The sequence below is a fragment of the Carassius auratus genome, chromosome 20 (assembly GCF_003368295.1).
Source record: "Carassius auratus strain Wakin chromosome 20, ASM336829v1, whole genome shotgun sequence".
Taxonomy (NCBI): Eukaryota; Metazoa; Chordata; class Actinopteri; order Cypriniformes; family Cyprinidae; genus Carassius; species Carassius auratus.
Genome location: NC_039262.1, coordinates 22,607,190 through 22,627,303, shown reverse-complemented (window position 1 = coordinate 22,627,303; position 20,114 = coordinate 22,607,190). Strand labels below are relative to the sequence as shown.

The 20,114-nt window shown below is 36.8% G+C and overlaps 2 protein-coding genes across 4 annotated transcripts in view; both read left to right on the top strand.

The window, feature by feature from the left end:
* The window catches only part of LOC113121219 (ectonucleotide pyrophosphatase/phosphodiesterase family member 1-like), a 38,248-nt gene extending 22,629 nt beyond the window's left edge, over nucleotides 1-15,619 (top strand). Inside the window, exons 18-25 of the mRNA XM_026291508.1 lie at nucleotides 2,387-2,571; nucleotides 5,201-5,240; nucleotides 5,315-5,469; nucleotides 9,776-9,902; nucleotides 10,179-10,253; nucleotides 13,534-13,666; nucleotides 14,109-14,253; nucleotides 14,597-15,619. Coding sequence (XP_026147293.1) covers nucleotides 2,387-2,571; nucleotides 5,201-5,240; nucleotides 5,315-5,469; nucleotides 9,776-9,902; nucleotides 10,179-10,253; nucleotides 13,534-13,666; nucleotides 14,109-14,253; nucleotides 14,597-14,752 — 1,016 coding nt within the window. The 3' untranslated portion in view covers nucleotides 14,753-15,619. The remainder of the gene's footprint in view (nucleotides 1-2,386; nucleotides 2,572-5,200; nucleotides 5,241-5,314; nucleotides 5,470-9,775; nucleotides 9,903-10,178; nucleotides 10,254-13,533; nucleotides 13,667-14,108; nucleotides 14,254-14,596) is intronic.
* A 2,367-nt stretch (nucleotides 15,620-17,986) lies between these two features.
* The window catches only part of sytl3 (synaptotagmin-like 3), a 9,707-nt gene continuing 7,579 nt past the window's right edge, over nucleotides 17,987-20,114 (top strand). For 2 of the 3 annotated variants that reach the window (XM_026291506.1, XM_026291504.1), the window contains exon 1: nucleotides 17,987-18,223. The gene's annotated coding sequence lies outside the window, so the exon portion shown is untranslated. The remainder of the gene's footprint in view (nucleotides 18,224-20,114) is intronic. The other variant, XM_026291505.1, reaches the window with a different exon arrangement.

Sequence of the window (20,114 nt, the reverse complement as noted above, 5' to 3'; positions counted from 1 at the left end):
CATTTTCATTTCAGTGAGTCACTTGTTAAATAAACCCATTCAGAATTGATTCCCCCAAGATTTTAAATCATTGTTTTGGTAACAATCCAATAACAGCATGATTGCAATATCAAAAACGTATATTTTATTCACAATAGAATATAGATAACATATCAAATGTTTAAAGTTAGACATCTTAAAATGTCAATGCCAAATATTGGCTCATTTTGGATTTCATGAGAGCTACACATTCCAAAAAAGTTGGGACAGGTAGCAATAAGAGGCCAGAAAAGTTAAATGTACATATAAGGAACAGCTGCAGGACCAATTTGCAACTTATTAGGTCAATTAGTAACATGAGCCTCTCAGAGTGGCAGTGTCTCTCAGAAGTCAAGATGGGCAGAGGATCACCAATTCCCCCAATGCTGCGGCAAAAAATAGTGGAGCAATATAAGAAAGGAGTTTCTCAGAGAAAAGTTTGAATTTATCATCATCTACAGTGCATAATATCATCCAAAGATTCAGAGAATCTGGAACAGTCTCTGTGCGTAAGGGTCAAGACCGGAAAACCATACTGGATGCCCGTGATCTTCAGGCTCATTTAAAATGGACTGTGGCAAAGTGGAAAGCTGTTCTGTGGTCAGACGAATCAAAATTTGAAGTTCTTTTTGGAAAACTGGGACGCAATGTCATCCAGACTAAAGAGGACAAGGACAACCCAAGTTGTTATCAGCTGTCAGTAGTGGCTGCGTAGAATAAGGATCCAGGTACAGAAATGAACAGCCTGCAGTCCAGATCTTTCACCCATAGAAAACATTTGGCGCATCATAAAAAGGAAGATGCAACAAAATAGAAATAAGACAAGAGTTGAGCACCTAGAAGCCTCTATTAGACAAGAATGGGACAACATTCCTATTTATAAACTTGAGCAACTTGTCCCCAGACGTTTGCAGACTGTTATAAAAAGAAGAGGGGATGCCACACAGTGGTAAACATGGCCTTGTCCCAACTTTTTTGAGATGTGTTGATGCCATGGAATTTAAAATCAACTTATTTTTACCTTAAAATAATAAATTGTTTCAGTTTAAACATTTGATATGTCATCTATGTTGTATTCTGAATAGAATATTGAAATTTGAAACTTTCACATCATTGCATTCTGTTTTTATTCACAATTTGTACAGTGTACTGAAACTATAAATTTGACCATTTGGTAGCCATTGAAGTCCACTATAAGGAGAATAATCCTGGAATATTTTCATCCAAAACCTTATTTTTTTTTTGACTGAAGAAAGAAAGACGTAAACATCTTGGATGACATTTTGGGGGGAGTAAATTATCAGGAATTTTTTATTTGAAAGTGTACTAATCCTTTAATTTGATTGTGTCCAAGCAACTTGCAGTAATAATCTTTCAATGCTGAATGAATTGCTGATTTTGAATGAATTGGTTAAGTGAATGATTCAATGACTCACTAGTCATCACAACTTGCATAATAACATAACTTGCAGTAAGGAAACTGGAACTGTTTTATAATGTACTAGTTATTTCAATAACATTAAAATTTATATAATGTTGAGGTTAACGCTGCTGTCCAACCATGTAAAAATGTTGGGTTAAAATAGTGTTTAGAGGAAACTGATCTGTTGAAAAGCTATTAATGTAACTGAACTACCAACAGATTGTTTCTTTTGTTTTGTGACAAGAAAAAGAAAAGTAGGATGGGGACAGTTCAAGTGATTGATTTATGACTTTCTGATTAAAAATGGCATAGATTGACTAGATTTACTTGATGAACTTTAAATTATGACCAGCTTGTAACTTCACAGGGTGCAACTTCCCAACATTGTTACATAATGTCTGGTTTTCTCACCCACTCTTCTTTTCTCTTTACTCTAGTTATATGTAATAATCCTGACCGGGTATTTGGGACTACAAATAGTACTGGTCACGGGGGTGTTGAACAGGATTTCCTACTCTTTTAGGCCTATGTCATCACAATCTCACTACAGCCAGGCAACCCTGATGTTAGTGTGATGCTCCACCCAAAAATAAAAAGTCAGTCATTTACTCACCCTCATGCCATTTATTCCTGACTTTCTGTGTTCTGTAAAAAAAAAAAACACCTTGATGAATGTTGATAACCAAACAATTTTGGTTCCCATTGACTTCAGTTGTAGAATTTTGGTCCATACAGAGAAAGTCAATGGAAACTGTAACTGTTTGATTAGTAAATGCTTTCACAGTTCTCATTTTTGGGTGGACCATCCCTTTAAAGCCTTAAAATCTTAACATAAAGACTGCTCTTACTGGTATTTGACTATATCATGATTTTTGCATTGTATCGTTAGTAGTTTTGGTGAAAAGCATCTTCTTAAAGTGTATTCTTCTGTGCATGTCTCTTTAGATTTGCTGGGTATTACTCCTGCCCCTAATAACGGCACCCATGGCAGTTTAAACCATCTGCTGAAGAACCCACCCCACCAGCCGGTGTACCCCGCAGAGCGCTCGGCACCATCCACATGCACCCCTGTTAGCGGCTCCGTACAGGACCCTCGGGGCTGCACCTGTGACTCCCTCACTGAGGCTGAGGTCAGCACTTACAAGTCAATCACAAAAATCAAGTCAAGTCACCTTTATTTCTATAGCGCTTTTAACAATACCGATTGTGTCAAAGCAGCTTTACAATATTAATTTGGAAAATAGTGTGTCAGTAATGCAAAAAAACAACAACAGCAAACACTCAATTTTCAGTTTAAGGCAGTGCATAATTGAATTCAATGATGTCATCATCTAGCTCAATTCAGTTTAAATAGTATCTGTGCAATCAAGTCGATGATATCGCTGGAAAATAAGTGTCCCCAACTAAGCAAGCCAGAGGCGACAGTGGCAATGAACCTAAACTCCATCAGTGACAGAATGGGAAAAAAACCTTGAGAGAAACCAGGCTCAGCCGGGGGCCACTTCTCCTACACTAATGTATTAGCGTAGCGTAGCGTGCCATTCCTCTAACAATGTAACAATACATTGGGTGTTATGGGAAGGGTTCCCGCTTCTGGTTGAGCTCTTTAATGCAGCCTAAAAATCCTTTAACGGGTTTGAATATTAGAAATGTGTTGGTGTGTTATGTGTAAGCCAATCTAAAGAGATGGCTCTTTAATCTAGATCTAAACTGACCGAGTGTGTCTGCCTCCCGGACAATGTTAGGTGGAGTAAAAGTAGAAGTTACTTTAACACTTCAGTATAGGGACCAATTACCTTTATTCACTAGTTGCTATTTAGCATGCCTATTATTAACATATCGGCTGTTTATTAGTACATATAAAACATATATTCTGCATGACCATATTCTACATCCCTAGTCTTACCCAACCTTACCTAAACTTTACATCTATTTTACGAACTATTAAGAAGCAGCAAATTAAGAATTTCTTGATGCAAATGTCATAGTTAATGGTTTGTTAATAGCAAGCACTAGACCTTAAAATCAAGTGTGACCATTCTTTATAGATAGATAGATAGTCTTTTGGTTCGGTATGCATTACAAACGAATGATTCATCGTAGCACTAATCCTATTACATTTGGAAAATAAAAGAGCTTAAAGTGTGTGAAAAATAATATTCTCAGAGCCGCTGCACTCAACAAGGCAACCCAAAACGATGTAACAGGCAACATGCTGTCTGCTCCGCGATAACCTCCCCTTGCTGGTATCGACGATAGCTAGAGATATTGTCAAAAACATCAACGTCTTCACACGAGGAGGCTGAACACAAGTTAGGTACTCAGAAATGTCTAAATAGTAAATCAAATTATTGGGGCCGTTTAAATTGAAAACCATACCCCAACATACAGTATGTCATCATGACAGTATTATTAGCTGGAAAAGGTGGTTAAAGTGGTGCTCAGTGCTTTAAAAAGTGACCCATGAGTCCATATGTGATGAATTGTAGTTTGATACAAATCCATCTGTTGCTTAAGATTGAATCAAGTTAGCACAGATGCCAACCGGGACAGATTACATGACATTCCCTTGTTCTCAAATACCTTGAACAAAAAAATACACAAGCTAATAACATTTTTGTTGGTTTCACGATCTCATGCTGTTTAGTGTAGTCTGGATTATGCCATTTTATCTTCCCTTTTCACCGTGCACAAAAAAGCTATTAATATGTACTTTTGAAGTACTAAATGTACTTTAACATACTAATTGCACCATTCAAGGGTAAATGAGGTACAAATGTACAATAAGGTTCTGCCCCAGATCTTTTCTTATGAGGGTGTATGCTATCATGTATATAAATGTGCATGTTGATGGATTAATGCAGATCATGATACTACTGCAAATAGATTTTAAGGACATTTTTGTAGCATGATTTATTTGACTTGTTATGGGCCAAGACTAGCTCCCTTCAGAGGCTAAGCTTAAGTTTGAAATCAGATGTCTGGCGTGTTTTATGTTGTAATCCTGTGTGTCTTTGAACTGGCTGTTATTAGATGACTCACTCTTGAGAACAGGTTGATTTTCCTCGTGGTTCCACCCAAAGGTTTCCTCCTTACTCTCAAGGAGTTTTTACTTGGTATTGTTGCTTTGTGTTTTAAATGGGATTTAAATTAAAATGCGGCAAAGCCTGCCACTGTGCAAATTATATTCAGTTGCAGCGTAACCAGAACTGCATGTTTGAAAGTCTCGGAAAGCCAATTATATTACCTTTTGCATACTGTATTACAATTCTGACAATAAATGGATAGAGTTTCAAAATTTCATTCAAGCGTGGTTCAAAGGAAAGAAGTGTTGCTCATGTTTCCAGGCTTTTTTGCCCTTTAGCGTTGGTCTTGCAGTAAATGTTGTGGAATGGATTACAGTCTGTAGCTCCAAGGAATTTCTTTGAGTTATGTTTGTTGTTTTTGTGTCACTATGATGATCCACATCCCATATTCATTTTTGGCTTAGTGGTGTTGTCAGGATTTCTTTATTTTTATTTCCTGTGGTATGTCTCAATCACATAGTTTATGAGTTTTTGAAAGGGAACTGAGTCATAACACTTGTGCTTAACAGTTACAAATGATTTAGTGTCTCTAGTACAAATAAGCACACAGTATACATACTGTACTGTATTTTAGCATTTGCTTTCCTTTTCCTATGAACTTTTTATTCATAAAAGAATCCTGGAAAAGTGTTTTACTGAAGTAATGACGTACATTTCCCCAAACGTTTTTCAGGTGAACCGTCTGAACCAGCGTCTCATCAACTCAAACTCAAGTGAGTAATCTGTTTGTCAGAAATAGATCACATTGACATTCACTGTGATTGAAACTTTATTAATCTTTTTATAGACTCTAACATGAAGCCAGTTCATCTGCCTTTTGGAGTCCCGCGTGTTCTTCAGGAGCAGTCAGATCACTGTATACTTCAGCACACTGCGTACATCAGCGCATACAGCAGGAACATCCTGATGCCCCTTTGGGTCTCTTACTCTTTGAATGCAACGGTAAGACTAGTCTTAAAGGGTTAGTTCACCCAAATAGAAAAATTATGTCATTAATAACTCACCCTCATGTCGTTCCAAACCCGTGAGACCTCTGTTCATCTTCATGAACTCAGTTTAAGATATTTTAGATTTAGTCCGAGAGCTCTCAGTCCCTCCATTGAAGCTGTGTGTACGGTATACTGTACATGTCCAGAAAGGTAAGAAAAACATCATCAAAGTAGTCCATGTGACATCAGAGGGTCCGTTGGAATTTTTTGAAGAATCGAAAATACATTTTGGTCCAAAAATAACAAAAACTACGACTTTATTCAGCATTGTCTTCTCTTCTGTGTCTGTTGTGAGAGAGAGTTCAAAACAAAGCAGTTTGTGATATCAGGTTCGCGAATTAATCATTCGCTGTAACAGGATCTTCTCGAACCAGTTCACAAAATCGAACTAAATCATTTTAAACGGTTCGCGTCTCCAAAACACATTAATCCACAAATGATTTAAGATGTTTACTTTTTTAATGTGGCTGACACTCCCTCTGAGTTCAAACACACCAATATCCCAGAGTAATTCATGTACTTAAACAGTACACTGACTGAACTGCTGTGAAGAGAGAACTGAAGATGAACACCGAGCCGAGCCAGATAACCAACAAAACATTGACTCGTTCGGAGACGCGAACTGTTTAAAACGATTCAGTTCGATTTGGTGAACTGGTTCAAAAAGATCCGGTTACATCGAATGATTCATGCTGATGACAATACTGAATAAAGTCGTAGTTTTTGCTATTTTTGGACCAAAATGTATTTTCGATGCTTCAACAAATTCTAACGGACTGATGTTTTAACGGACTGATGTTTTTCTTACCTTTCTGGACATGGACAGTAGACCGTACACACAGCTTCAATTGAGGGACTGAGAGCTCTCGGACTAAATCTAAAATATCTTAAACTGTGTTCCCAAGATAAACGGAGGTCTTACGGGTTATTAATGACATAATTTTGCTATTTGGGTGAACTATCCCTTTAAGAACCCATGAAATTCCTTGATAAGCACCTCTATTTATTCTTTGTGAGCATATTCCTTCTCGTATTGCTAGTTAAAGGTGAAATCTATAATTAGGGAGTAAAATTATTTTTCTTATTTGAGTCAAGATGAGACGTGTTGAGCATCCTCCACAAAGAGACTGTAATTCTGAAATGTGTATACATCTGCTAACATTGTATTATTATTTTAATAGAAGTACAATAGCATATTTATGATCTATATACTATCAGTTATGTCTGACTGTGATATCGTGGGGTCTTTAAAGTGGAGTTTATTGTGGACGAGACCTCTGAAACAATAGCTCATTTTGAGCTGTTACAATGTGGCACTGCAGGGGTTTGCGTTTGGTATTTTCCTGTGATTATTTTCTGGAGATGTCCTGTGGGATTTAAATGAGCCACACCCCTTTTTTATTATTACAGAACTTGAATCATTTTTACAAGTGATTTTTCTTCAGCATACTTCTAAAAATTAATACTACTGTATATTATATAAATATTATGCTAAAGTGCAAATTAATGTAATGTTTTTACATAATTGCTTTTAATTGATACATTAAAATATATTATAGTTAAAATTTAAATGAAACCAATCAACTGAAGCTTCTGAGTAGCCTATATCTTTTTTCATAATTTGAATACTATTTCATAGTTAACATGTTGCCAAATGTACTGACAAGCATTTATGGTAAATTAAAATATACTGTAAATTCTGTTAAAATTTTTATGCAATACATTTAAATACTTTTGTATACATCTGTAACGATGAATTTGCAGTTTAGTACATTTCCGATATATTAACTTTGATTGAATAAGACACTACAGATGCACCTTACATGCACTTTAGTATATTATTCAGTACAATTTTTAAAACATGATTTTAAATGTACTTTGGTAAAACCTTTACCTTTTAAAAAAGTGTGTCAAGAAGCATAGTCATAAAAGTGTTCTTCCTACACAGTTTGTATACTTAAAGGAATAGTTCACCCAAAAATGAGAGTTCTGTCATTAATTACTCACCCTCATGTCATTCCAAACCTGTACGACCTTCGTTCATCTACGGGACACAAATTAAGATATTTTTGATGACATCCAAGAGCTTTCTAACCCTCTCATTCACAAACGAGGCTCAGAAACATAGCAAGGAGATCGTTAAAGTAATCCATGTGACATCAGTGGTTCAATCTGAATTTTATGAAGCTACAAGAATACTTTTTGTGTGCAAAGAAAACCGTAATAACATGTACAATTTATTCAACATTTCGTCTCCTTCCTTGCTGTCTATGGAGGGTCAGAGAGCTCTCGGAATTCATCACAAATATCTTAATTTGTGATCGGAAGATGAGTAGTTAATGACAAATTTTCATTTTTGGGTGAACTATTCCTTTAAGTGGCCTTTACATTTTCTCAAAAGTACAATTAAAAAAATAAGTGCATAATCAATATAAGTAATTGCACTTCTTTTTCACAAGGGTGAGTAATCAATGGTGAAATGAGATGAGATTAAGTGCATTTAAACCCACTTCTTTTTCACAAACTAAATGTGTACCGGCAGTTCAAACAGGAAGGTGTACATACACCGTGGGTTTAATGCTGATGCTCAGTGAGGTCAGGAAATATGACAGACGGCCTCACTCTCCAGCCTTCAGCATGTGCTGCTCATTTTGTGGGCCGACCGCAGAGTTAATCATAGTCTCTAGCATCATCATCACACTCGCTAACACGCTGACAAACTGCACTCGCTCATCAAGCGTTTTCCCGGCTTCATGCAGTGTGTGTTTTGATTGTTATTGTAATTTTTTTTCAATGAACTCAAAGTGATAGTTCATCCAAAAAAAGACAGTCCTAATTGTTTACTCTGCATTATGTATTAACTTATTGTTTTCTCCCATGCAATACAAAAAATATGAGTTTTTGAAGTAAATACTAGTCACTCCATAAGATAACTGAAAGAATAATGAAAGCATACTTCAGTTTTGACCCAAACTCTTAAAGGGATAGTTCACCGAAAAATTACAATAATGTCATTAATAACTCACCCTCATGTCGTTCCAAACCTGTGAGACCTCCGTTCATCTTCTGAACACAGTTTAAGATATTTTAGATTTAGTCTGAGAGCTCTCAGTCCCTCCATTGAAGCTGTGTGTACGGTATACTGTCCATGTTCAGAAAGGTCAGAAAAACATCATCAAAGTAGTCCATGTGACATCAGACACGCGCGCTCACATCAGACACGGAAGAGAAGACAATGCTGAATAAAATCGTAGTTTTTGCTATTTTTGGTGCAAAATGTATTTTTGATGCTTCGACAAATTCTAACGGACCCTCTGATGTCACATGGACTACTTTTATGATGTTTTTCTGACCTTTCTGGACATGGACAGTAGACCGTACACACAGCTTCAATGGAGGGACTGAGAGCTCTCGGACTAAATCTAAAATATCTTAAACTGTACTGAAGATAAATGGAGGTCTTACGGGTTTGGAACGACATGAGGGTGAGTTATTAATAACATTATTTTTCATTTTTCGATGAACTAACCCTTGAGGGCTATAAGCCACTCTCTATTCCAAGTTTTCTGACACCATGCGATAGCCTTTTGTGAGAAACACCCTGAAATTTAATTTGTTAAAAGAATACTATCAGTGCAAAATGTTCACAATTCCAGCCTATTTATTAAATAATTTTTATGTTGATTTTGATTTCGTCATTATTGAACTTGATCATGCAGCACATAAATAGTATTCTTTCCCCATGGAAAAACGTGTTCAGGGTCAATAGATATTGATAGCATCTCATTTTTTTTATGTGAACTGAATGAAATCATCTGTATTATCTAATGTTCTTTAGACATAAAACAACGACAAGCCACAACCTGAGGCTGTGAAATGACGAATGTGATCGCAGCTGGAGTTTTTCAGGCTTCAGGTCTCGTCTTGTTTTTTGTTGTGCGTGGGAGTAACTTCCAGAGCCTAAACACTATCATGACTATCAAATCATCCCATACAGAGTGTTTTCGAAGTCAGATTGTGAAGCATGTATTTTAACTACTATCAAGTCAAGATTAGAGATGCGTTTCATAAAAAGCAAACTGGCTTTTCTCTCAAAGCTGGTTAATTTGCTGTAGGAAATCTCTGTTAAGTGGCAAATGCTGAGTATATTTTCCTTGTAATGTCTCTAACAGGAATTCTGTCATGCGCTTGATGAGTGTTTTAAACACTAAGCACCGTTTCCTCTGGTGTACTGATTTTCTTTCTTCTCTTTTTGGAAGGTGAGCGTCCGGCCCTCAGCAGACACATGTGTGCGTGCAGATGTGCGTGTACAGGCCAGGGCGAGACAGTCCTGCTCATTCTATAAGAACAACTCCACTCTGACCTTCGGCCTCCTGCATCCACCCAGTGAGTCCAACAGGAAAAATCTGCATTTACAATAAGACCTTTAAACAAAACTCACTATTCATGCCACATTCTGACCTCTTTCGGTAATGGGAAAAGGAACCTAGAGTTCGATTAAAGCTATGAGTCTTAAAGCTAATAAAGGGTTATATTTTAACCATTCAGTTTTGCAATTTGGATATTCATTGTGTCCAGAGATCTCTGTGTAATAAGAGAGTTGTGTTCACTCTGTTTTATCTGTTGTGTTTTGCATGACTAAATGCTTTCTTTCTCCCTCAGACTTCAGTCCTACAGGAACTGAGCCAGACTCCTTAATTACGAGCAACATGGTGCCCATGTTTCCTGCTTTCAAAGGTACATTCAGCTTATAACATTACATGACTGCAGGGAGACAAAGCCTGACAACTGGGATCTCTTTCTTATTTTTGTGATTTACTAGTATGTTAGTTCTGGCTAGAAATGCACGATGTCTGTCTTCTGACAGCCAATACAGATATTTCCAAAAGATTTGCTGATCACTTGTATACTTGGAAAGTAAATGGAAAGTTAACGGCGTGCTTGAATGAATCTCCAAATCAAGAATCTTCACATAATTAGCTCTGAGGTTGGTTAAAATAGAGACTAAAGATTCAAGCATGAAGTGCTAGGAAACATAATGGTCATTATGATTTATTTGTTATATGTGCAAAAAAAAAAAAAAACTGTGCATTTGTTAACAATCATCAAAAAAAAAAAAAAAATACTGAACTTTGTATTCAGAATGGCTTCCACATGGCAGTAAACATGGTGCCTGTTTTTATTCAAAGGCTGTAATTCATGCATTCCAGCTCATAAAGCCTGAATTTACAACTTTATGTTTGGAAAAGTGTAATACATTGACACTAGAAGTCAGAAAAAAGAAATGCAGAAAATCTTAATATAACAAAAGACTTTGCCCAACATAATGGCACCCGTCAATATTTATAGTACTGATGAATACTCAATTTAAAGAGGTGCCCAAACCTGTGGAGGGCCAACACACCTGAAGCATCTAATCCTGATCTTACTAGGCATACTAGAAACTTCCAGGCAGCTGTGTTGAGGCAAGTTGGAGCTAAACTTTGCAGGACACCGGTCGGCCCCTCGGGACCGAGTCTGGACATGCCTGACTTTAATCAAGCAGAATGTTTTTATCACATTGTATGTGAATTCAATCTGTTTTGCAAGTGTTTGCATAGACGTGGGTGTGCACCTTGAGCTAGAGTGCTGTGTCACTCTACAGATCTACAGAGTTAGTGTTAGTGTCCTACTAATCTACTAAAACACATTCAGAATAAATGAGACTATATATGAGAAAGCTGTGCTCTGATTTAATAAAGATATGCAACACTCCCTGAACAGGTAAATGTTCTCAAGTTAAAGCTGCCCTATAATTAGAATCAGTTGATCACAGCTGAAATGAGGCCAGCAAGCTTTTCTACCAAAATCAGTCCTGCAGGAACAAGTGACCTGCCAAAAAACACCTAGGAATGCTCAACAGAGCACCCATGGCATTATTGCAGACCCTCTGCGGAAACGATCCTGTTAAATTGTTATACTCTAAAAACCCATCTCAACAATTCCAGAAATCAATTAAAAAGCTTTACACCAGGTGACCCTCACAAGTAATTATGAAGGTAGAGCTGCTGTATTAAAAAGCAGTATTGAGTCGTTTATGCCTATGAATCAAATGAACTGAACCTCAGAGACTCATCAGTGGTAATTGCAACACTTTCTTCATTCAGATCCAAGTGGAAATTACTCATTTCCCAAACTAGCATGACGTGCATGTAGAACATTAACTATCTGCATTCCCTTAGAAGTCAGTCTAATGTGTTTCAGTGCATCTACAGAGTGCTTTGTACTTTGGGTGCGCCAGCATTTCATAACACCTTTATCTGTTATCGGTTGATTACACAAGTACATTGTTTATGCATTTATCATAGACCTGATATTAATAAGAATCCAAAACAGCATCGTTCATTAAGATCCTTTTGCGGTTCTTTTGCAAAAACTTCTGATAAGTCCTGATGTTTTTAACTTCAGCAAGGTGCAAATCAAGCATTTTAAATACCGTAATTATGCATAAACAGAATTATGGACCGCACTCTGCACTAACATTGTGATTATGTCTTGAACGTTGTTATCACTGTTTTACATATCGTTTGGTGTTATCATGTGAGTCTGTTGTTTTAGTACTACCACTAATATACTACTAAAGATTTTGTTATATTTTCTGTTTTCTTTGTTAGTTTGGTTAGTCATTTGTGTTAGTCTTTTTTAGTATTAAGATTTAGTTTTAGTTATTTTAATATGTTAACTTGTGTTGTCACGGTACCAAAATTTCAGTATTTGGTACCGATACCAGTGAAAATCCACTGTTCTCTGTACCCATTTCGGTACCAAAGCAAAACACAAAAATATGCCAATTAATTTTTTTTTTTTATTAAAATTAAAAAACTTTTTAGCACTAAAAATAAAACCAATGGCATTCTTTATACTTATTTACAATTGTGTTTAAAGTTTTTCTACAAGTAATATAATTATGAAAAACAGTAAACAAGTTTCACCCAAATTTAATTTGTCTTTTAATTTATGAAATTTAAACACATTTCAATTTTTGGTAAATAAAGGGGATTTGCTATTAAAATTAAAACATGGAAGAAATATTTTGTGATTTATTTATTTAAGAAATAAAGTTTTATTAATTTTTTCAACAGTAGTACCAGTATCACATACATTTTACAAAATAATAGTAATATTGAGTAGCACAATGCCTTTATGTAAAAATGAACTTTTAATGAATGGATATTTGTAATTTTAACTGAACTTAAGACTGGTGGTGATGCTTAAGATATTTTTGGTCATTGAGGGTTTCTGTAAAAAAAAAAAATAGTAATAGATCATATGAATTATTATTAAAAGATAATACTGCTACTAATTTTACTACCATACTAGCAATATACAATGCACTGTGGATTGATGAGCTGCTGGGTTCATGAATATTAATCACGTTGTCTGCGTTCGGTTAAACTGATTTGCTGAAATCAAAACAGGGACGGTAATAGATGAACGCCAGCCAATGAAATTGCCATTTGTGGCATTAGCTCCGCCTACTACTGGAAAAACCGGCATATCTTCTTCAAACAACTTTTGCATATTTGCATATGGAGATATGATTTGATTAAATTATGCTAACTTTGACAAATTCCGTGACTGTCCATATTTTTCATTTTCATTACTGGATTTTGAGATTCCGTCCTCGTTTTCTGCTTTGCGGAAATCATAGCACTGTATGCGTCAAGAACCAGGTTTGAACGGGACCTCGGTACTACCGGTACTTAAAGAAACCTGGTACCATCACATTTAAACTTTTTTAGTACCGACTTGGTACCGAAGTACCGGGTCTTTTGACAACACTAATGTTAACTTTAAATAAAAATGAAGTGTTGACTTGACACATGAAATGGTAACATAAATATTAACATAAAACTTGATATATTTAAAGCAAGTAAGTGTGTATATTAGTAATATACGGATAATAACCCTGTGTCTGTTCTGTGGCTTTTAGCTCTTTCAGTGTCACTGTTGTTCATGTCTGATGTGTTTGTGACAGATATCTGGAATCAGTTTCACGATGTTCTGCTGCTGAAGTATTCACAACAGCTGAACGGAGTCAATGTTGTGAGCGGACCAATATTTGACAACGACTTTAATGGGAACTATGACTTCATGAACAAGGGAACCCCGTAAGTCTGCCAAACGAACCAGTGTGTGAAAGATCCCCTTTTTTATATCACAGACCGGTTTCATTTTGAAAATATTCCAGTCTGAAACCATTGTCATATGCTGATTTGCAGCTCAAGAAATGTTTATTACAATTACCATAGTAGAAAACACTTGATATTATGCTTTAAATTCAACTTTAAAATCAATATAAACTATGGTTGGTCACTTTAAATGTCGTGTTTTCCTGTCTAAGATGACAAGAACAAGATGCAAAGTGGACCAGACTTCATGCTTAAGTCTAACATCTGACTATTTGAGAGGGGGAAAAAATGTATTAGGCCAAATGCATCATTGGGTTAAACCTATTGGTAGTTCACATACTGCCCACTAGTGGCCAAATAATGCCTAAAATGTTTAACCATGCATTCTTCCGTCATATAGATGATTCTCTTCCGCTTTCAGGAATGGGGTTCCCATCCCGACACATTTCTTTGTAATTCTCACAAGTTGTAAGAACTCGTCTCTTCCCATCGGACAGTGTGACGGTCCTCTAGATGCTGTGTCTTTCGTTCTTCCTCATCGAGCTGACCATCTGGAAACATGTCATGTATGTGATCAGCTATTCATGATCTAAACCACAGCAGCCATAAGATTGTACAAAGGAAGTAGCTGAGTAACTTGATTGTTAGGTAATTTTTTAACCACATAAGTAAAAAAAAAAAAGAAAGAAAACTGAAATTAGTACATTTCAATCATATTTCAAAGACGGTAGAACTATATATGAAATTGCATATTCAGTTCACACTTAAAGTATATCATTTCCTGAAGTACTTTTTCACAAGATTAATCAAATATGTTTATTAAAAACGTAATGGTGTGTTTCTCTCTCATATCTCGTTATGCATCTGTTCTTTACACACCCTGTTTTGTTCTACCATTTATTTCTCCAGAATGGCTCAGACGACTACTCATGGCTCCAGGATTGGGTTCAGTTTCACGTGACGCGAATCAGAGACGTTGAGCTTCTGACGGGCTTGAGTTTTTACCATGACAGGATATCTGTTGCTGAAACATTACAACTCAAAACCACACTCAAAACTTTCTAGAAACGCTTCTGAACTTCGACCTGGTTTCTCTGCGTCTTGCAAGGCCACGGACGGCACATTCAGAACGGGATGGATCTGTTCACCAATGAAACCCAGCTGAGCTTTAAGTTCATCCAGAGAGTCTTTGATCTCCTAAAATGGGGAAATAAAACGTTTTATGGTCTGTGCTTTAATGAAATCTTTATTCTCAGAGGCTATCTATTTATATCTGGGGAAGTACCAACTGTACCAGAAACTGGCCCAGCAATCCTAGAGAAACTAAACTTCGTTTTTTTTTTTCCAAAAACAAATAAAAGCTGTTTCGCAGCACACATGTTAGGGATTTAATTGTGGTTGGACTGTGGGTCCAGCATTCAGCCTGTTCCAAAAAAGAAAGAGTATCCTCAAATGAAATTGTACAAAGAGTGTTTGGCAAACAACAGGAATGCTACATTTTCCACAGGAATAACTTTGAAAAAGACACTTGCTGTATACAGTTTTATTATACTGTCTTACAATTAAAGCAACAAATGCCGTTTCCAGCCGTCTGTAGCATGCACAGCTAATTCCTGATTTGTTTGCCTCGTGTATAATAGTGGTTTGTACTGCCCCTTCAGGTCAGAATGCAGAATTACATCATCCAACAAAACCAAAACTGTCAATGTGCATCTTTTTCTGGAGATTAAATGGATTCCCTCTCTCAGGTCAATTTTGATATCAATAAATATACATCAAAATTCTTTATTACATTTGTATGTTAATTTTGTCATTAAATTCATAGTGTGTAATTAGAGATAAGATTGTACTGTAGATTGTCTCATAAGTTTGTCGTATATTGTCTCGCTGTATTTGGTGAATATTGGTTAAATATTTAAGATTTGTGTTGTATGTATTTTGTTCGTGCAGTTTGTTGTGGTTTAATACAATTAAGCGTCACTGTCAAAATTGTCCTCTTCAGTAGGCTAAGAGTATTGTAATTTATACATACACACATAGTTTGGAACAATTTTTTTTTATATATAATAATAATAATGAAGTTTGAGCACCAATCATCAGCTCATCTCTGTTTTTTTGTGAAAAATGTAGCATGTGCATGCACAAGACTTTAAACAGTCCAACATTTAAACAGTATTATATATTATTAATATTTAACATAAGAAAATATAAATATATTTATATTAATGTATTTTTAAAAACCTTAAAATCATGATGAAGAAAATCTATAAAAGGCTGAAAGCTAAAAGTATTTTTATATAATGTTTTGTGCTGTGTTTTAAGCAAGGTGCATGAGCAGTGAAGCAGTATTGTTTTAAATATATTAATATTTAAACGCTATTTGTGGTCTGAGCTAGCAGGAAACAATTTTGCTGTCACATGAAAAGAACCTTTAAAGAGTTTGTCAGAAACGTATATTTACACACAAACTGACCACCAAGCATAATTTTCAGAAGCCATCTTTATTTAATTTTTTATCCCAACCATCATGGAATAGAACCCAGGATTGTGGGTTATCAAAGGCAGTGAATGATACATCGGTGCTGCCTTTAAAAATGTGATCAGAAGAAGGTACATCCAGAGACAGAAAGTGAAGCAAAATTTGCATTCCGACATGCCTTGAAATGTTGCCTCCGAAGCTTTCTGATGCAGCGCACGCTTTAAATACTGAATCAAATTAAGATAATTAATCACAAACACCTGAACTAAGGGGCTTTACTTGACAACGTCTTCAGCCAAAAACAGGAAACTTTTTATGCTTTTTGACTGTGCGTTTACACGACAACGGTATGTTGGGTAGCTACTAAAAAATGCATATTTTTGAAAATGGGTTTCAAAGTGCACGTTTTTGAAAACGCCACCGTTATCGTTTCCGTGAAACACCAAAAACAGGAATCTTTGAAAATGGTGACATCATATGCGTGCGTAGTACGTGTTCTGTATTCGGTATGTAGACATGTGCAGTACGTATTTTAAAGGCAAGCTCAAACAAACATACACAACAAAATACTCAATTCCAAAATCAAAAATGAGGGAAAACTAGGTCACACAGAGCACATGGGCAATGACAGACCGAGGCAGAGCTAGAGGGAGAAGGGAGCCTGGCAGAGAGAAAAGAGCTAGGAGCCATGTGGTTGAAAGGCCGAGGCGGAGACAAGGGAGCCTTCAGCCATGATGCTGATGGAGAGTGGCAGACCTGCGGCAATCCCACTGCACAGATGGTGGTCTGAGTGTGAGCAGAGGGGATACCAGGAGACAGCGGTGGAAATGGTGAAGACTGGTGCAAAGGTGCTGGGAGATGGAGGCTGGGCAGGAGTTAAGGATGCTCAGGAACAGTGTGTGTGGAAGGCAAGGCCACTTCCAACAGCAGGAGCTCCAATGACAGGGTGGACCTCTCTATGGTTGTTGGTCCACAGGCAAATAGTTCAGGGCAGGCAGAGATTTCAGCTGAAGGTGGGAGAAGAGGGGGCATGTCTGCATATAAATCCCAATCATAGTCCACTGAGCTCAGCTCATTCAAGCCTCCACCGTCTCACTGCCTACAGCGATCTCCCCAGTGACGGGCACTGTGATCTCACACCTGGTCTGACGTCACAGGCTCTGGCTCCTGGGCAATCCTCAGCACTGTCGCTTCACATGGTGAAGGCTCATCGTTGCTGAGGGCTCGTGCTTTTGCTCTGTGCAATCACCCTCTTTAGATTGTACATACACCGATGGACACTTCTCACATTCACATTGGGACTTTTAGCACGCTGGAGTTCTTAAGGACTGTTTTAAGGGTATGGAAAGGAAAGACTGTGCTTTTAACAGCCTAGGATTCATAGTTTTATTGTGTTGATTTAAGACTTGTGTGAACAGTGTAATGACATATTTGATTTTCACTTTTAACATTGTTGTCTGACTTAACTTTTTAAACACTTAAAGCCCTCACAGTATAATCTAACCCCATTTTAAATTATGTTATTCGGCCTATTGGGCAGATCATTACATGATGGCAAGACAAGTAAATCCCAGAGTGAATGTTACTAGGTCGTGGCTTTCCTGTAGGGAAACATTCACAATCACATCAATGCCGGATGAGGTAAAACAGGAAAGACTACACTTTAAATACTGAGGCAAATGAAGATGATTAATTTCACACACCTGAACTAAATGACACAATCAAACATGAGGGAACACTAGGGCCCTGTCCACACAAAACAGTTTATGTTCATCTAAAAATCTAAATCAAAAACGTTTTGTGTCGTAAAATGTTTAAAAACCTTTTGTAAAATACTGATTAACATGTATACACTCACATTGCATGCATTTTTGCACCGCACTCTTCAACACAAACTTCAGCTATTCTGGTTTACTTCAGTTTCACAGACGCGTGTCAATTATCATGTGAACAGGAAGGATGTGGAAAATGACAAACAACTCTGAGCCTTTATATAAAGTTCAGATTGCAGGTCTGAGCTGCCAGCTCACATCACATCACATCAAACTTGCTGGAAGGTAAGTCTGCAAGCAATATTTTATCACACATTAGTGTGGTGGTGATTTATTACAATATACCGTCATCAAAGCTGCCAAATTTGAATGGGGTGAAGTTTATTAACAGCAAAGTGTAACATGTTTCAAAGAGGTTTTATATTTGCAATATCTGTAGTAATTAAAGTTGCTGTTTTAGTTCTTGTGTTACTTTAACATTTAAAAGTCCGGTTAACACTTTCAATGCTTTTAACCATTACTGGCTTTAAATGTTTTTTTAAGGCTGTCAATGTGTGCAGAGACAGTTGTGAAATCTGAAATGTCTTCAAAACCAAAACTTGAATTGAAATTTGAAATTCTTTTTTTCTTCAACATAACAATGTTTAATTTCTTAATTTAACATAAATTTCTTCTACAGTGTATTGAAGCACAGAGTTTAGTTATGTCCCTGCTAGAGAGAGGTTTTAAGTGCATGATGAATGTAGTTAAAAGAACTGAATCCGTCACTGCAGAACCGTTCAGTTTACTGTCTAGTGCTTTGCAATTCAAATATATACGTCACAAAAAACTAAATGTCAAGCAGGCCAATTAACTGAAAACATCTCATCTATGGTAAACTGATTGTCATCTTACAGCGATGTATATAATAGGTACATGTGGCATTTGTTAGATAAACCTTTCCTGGAAGTGGCTCTTGCAGCAAAGCCCCTCACAGAGAGCTGTCAGGGCCAGACGTTGTGGGCTCCCACATAACCCAGTTTTTGCATGACAAGTGCAGTTTGCCAGACACTTCACGTAAATGAGCTCACGAAGAACGTGGGAAACGACAGCAGACATTTCCCACACTCTAATGCATTTTATGTAGGTCTGTTGACTCTAGGCTATAGGTCCCTCACACAGTGTCAAAATGAGATTATTTATATTAAAAAAAATCTCATGGTTTGGTTTTGTTACCAGCATGAAGCATGGTAATATTTTCTGATGCATTAGATTATTGAATAGTGCTACAAAACATTGTCTAGGCCAAAACCACATTATTATAACATTATAAAATAATGTCAACTAAATGCAACGCTTTTGTTTTCTGAAATGAACTCATTTGTCGACCTTCAGCTTGTCCATCCGAGGTAAACATTCACAAAGATTGCACTCTTGCATTCTACCTGCGCTATTTTTGTGGACCGTGTGTGCAAACCAAAGTTTATTTTCAAGGACTGTATTTTTAAATCGTGTGACATATGAAAACGCTGTTTAAAAAGACGTCATGCGTTCGGTTTCACTCTCTCTCTAGCTATTTTTGGACTGACTCTGCTTGCTCATGGTGTGGTGTGGTTTGGTGGGTCGTGTGGTCAGACGCTCTCAGTTATTAGAAGGGTTGAGGGCAACACTGGCATAAAATGCATGAATGTATTTCAAGTTATCTGTATCTCACGCATCTCTTAAGCTGCCGAGCATTCATCAGTTCAACACGCCACACCTTCAGGTCGCAAACATGACATAGAAGTAGTCTAAACAAAACGAACAATATACCCAAAGAACTATGCATTAAAAATGATGGAAAGCTTTACATATGGGTGTGGGGGGGCAGGTCTCCTCATCCACCACCAATTATTACATGTTGACATTAAATAGACATCTATTTGACATTTCATAGGAAACGTCCTATAGATGTATCACAGATGAGCAAACGCTTAAAATATGTCTTGCGTATGTCAAATAGACAACGCTATCTCACGGCCAGTTCGTACGTATTTTACGAGGTGGCTTATTCGTACGAATTTGTACGACCTCACTCGTACGATTTTTATACGATTCGTCTAAACCCCAGTGACGGTTAGGTTTAGGGGCGGGGTTAGGTGTAGGTCATTCGTACAAATTCATTCGAATTGTGCAACTCGTAAAATACGTACGATTT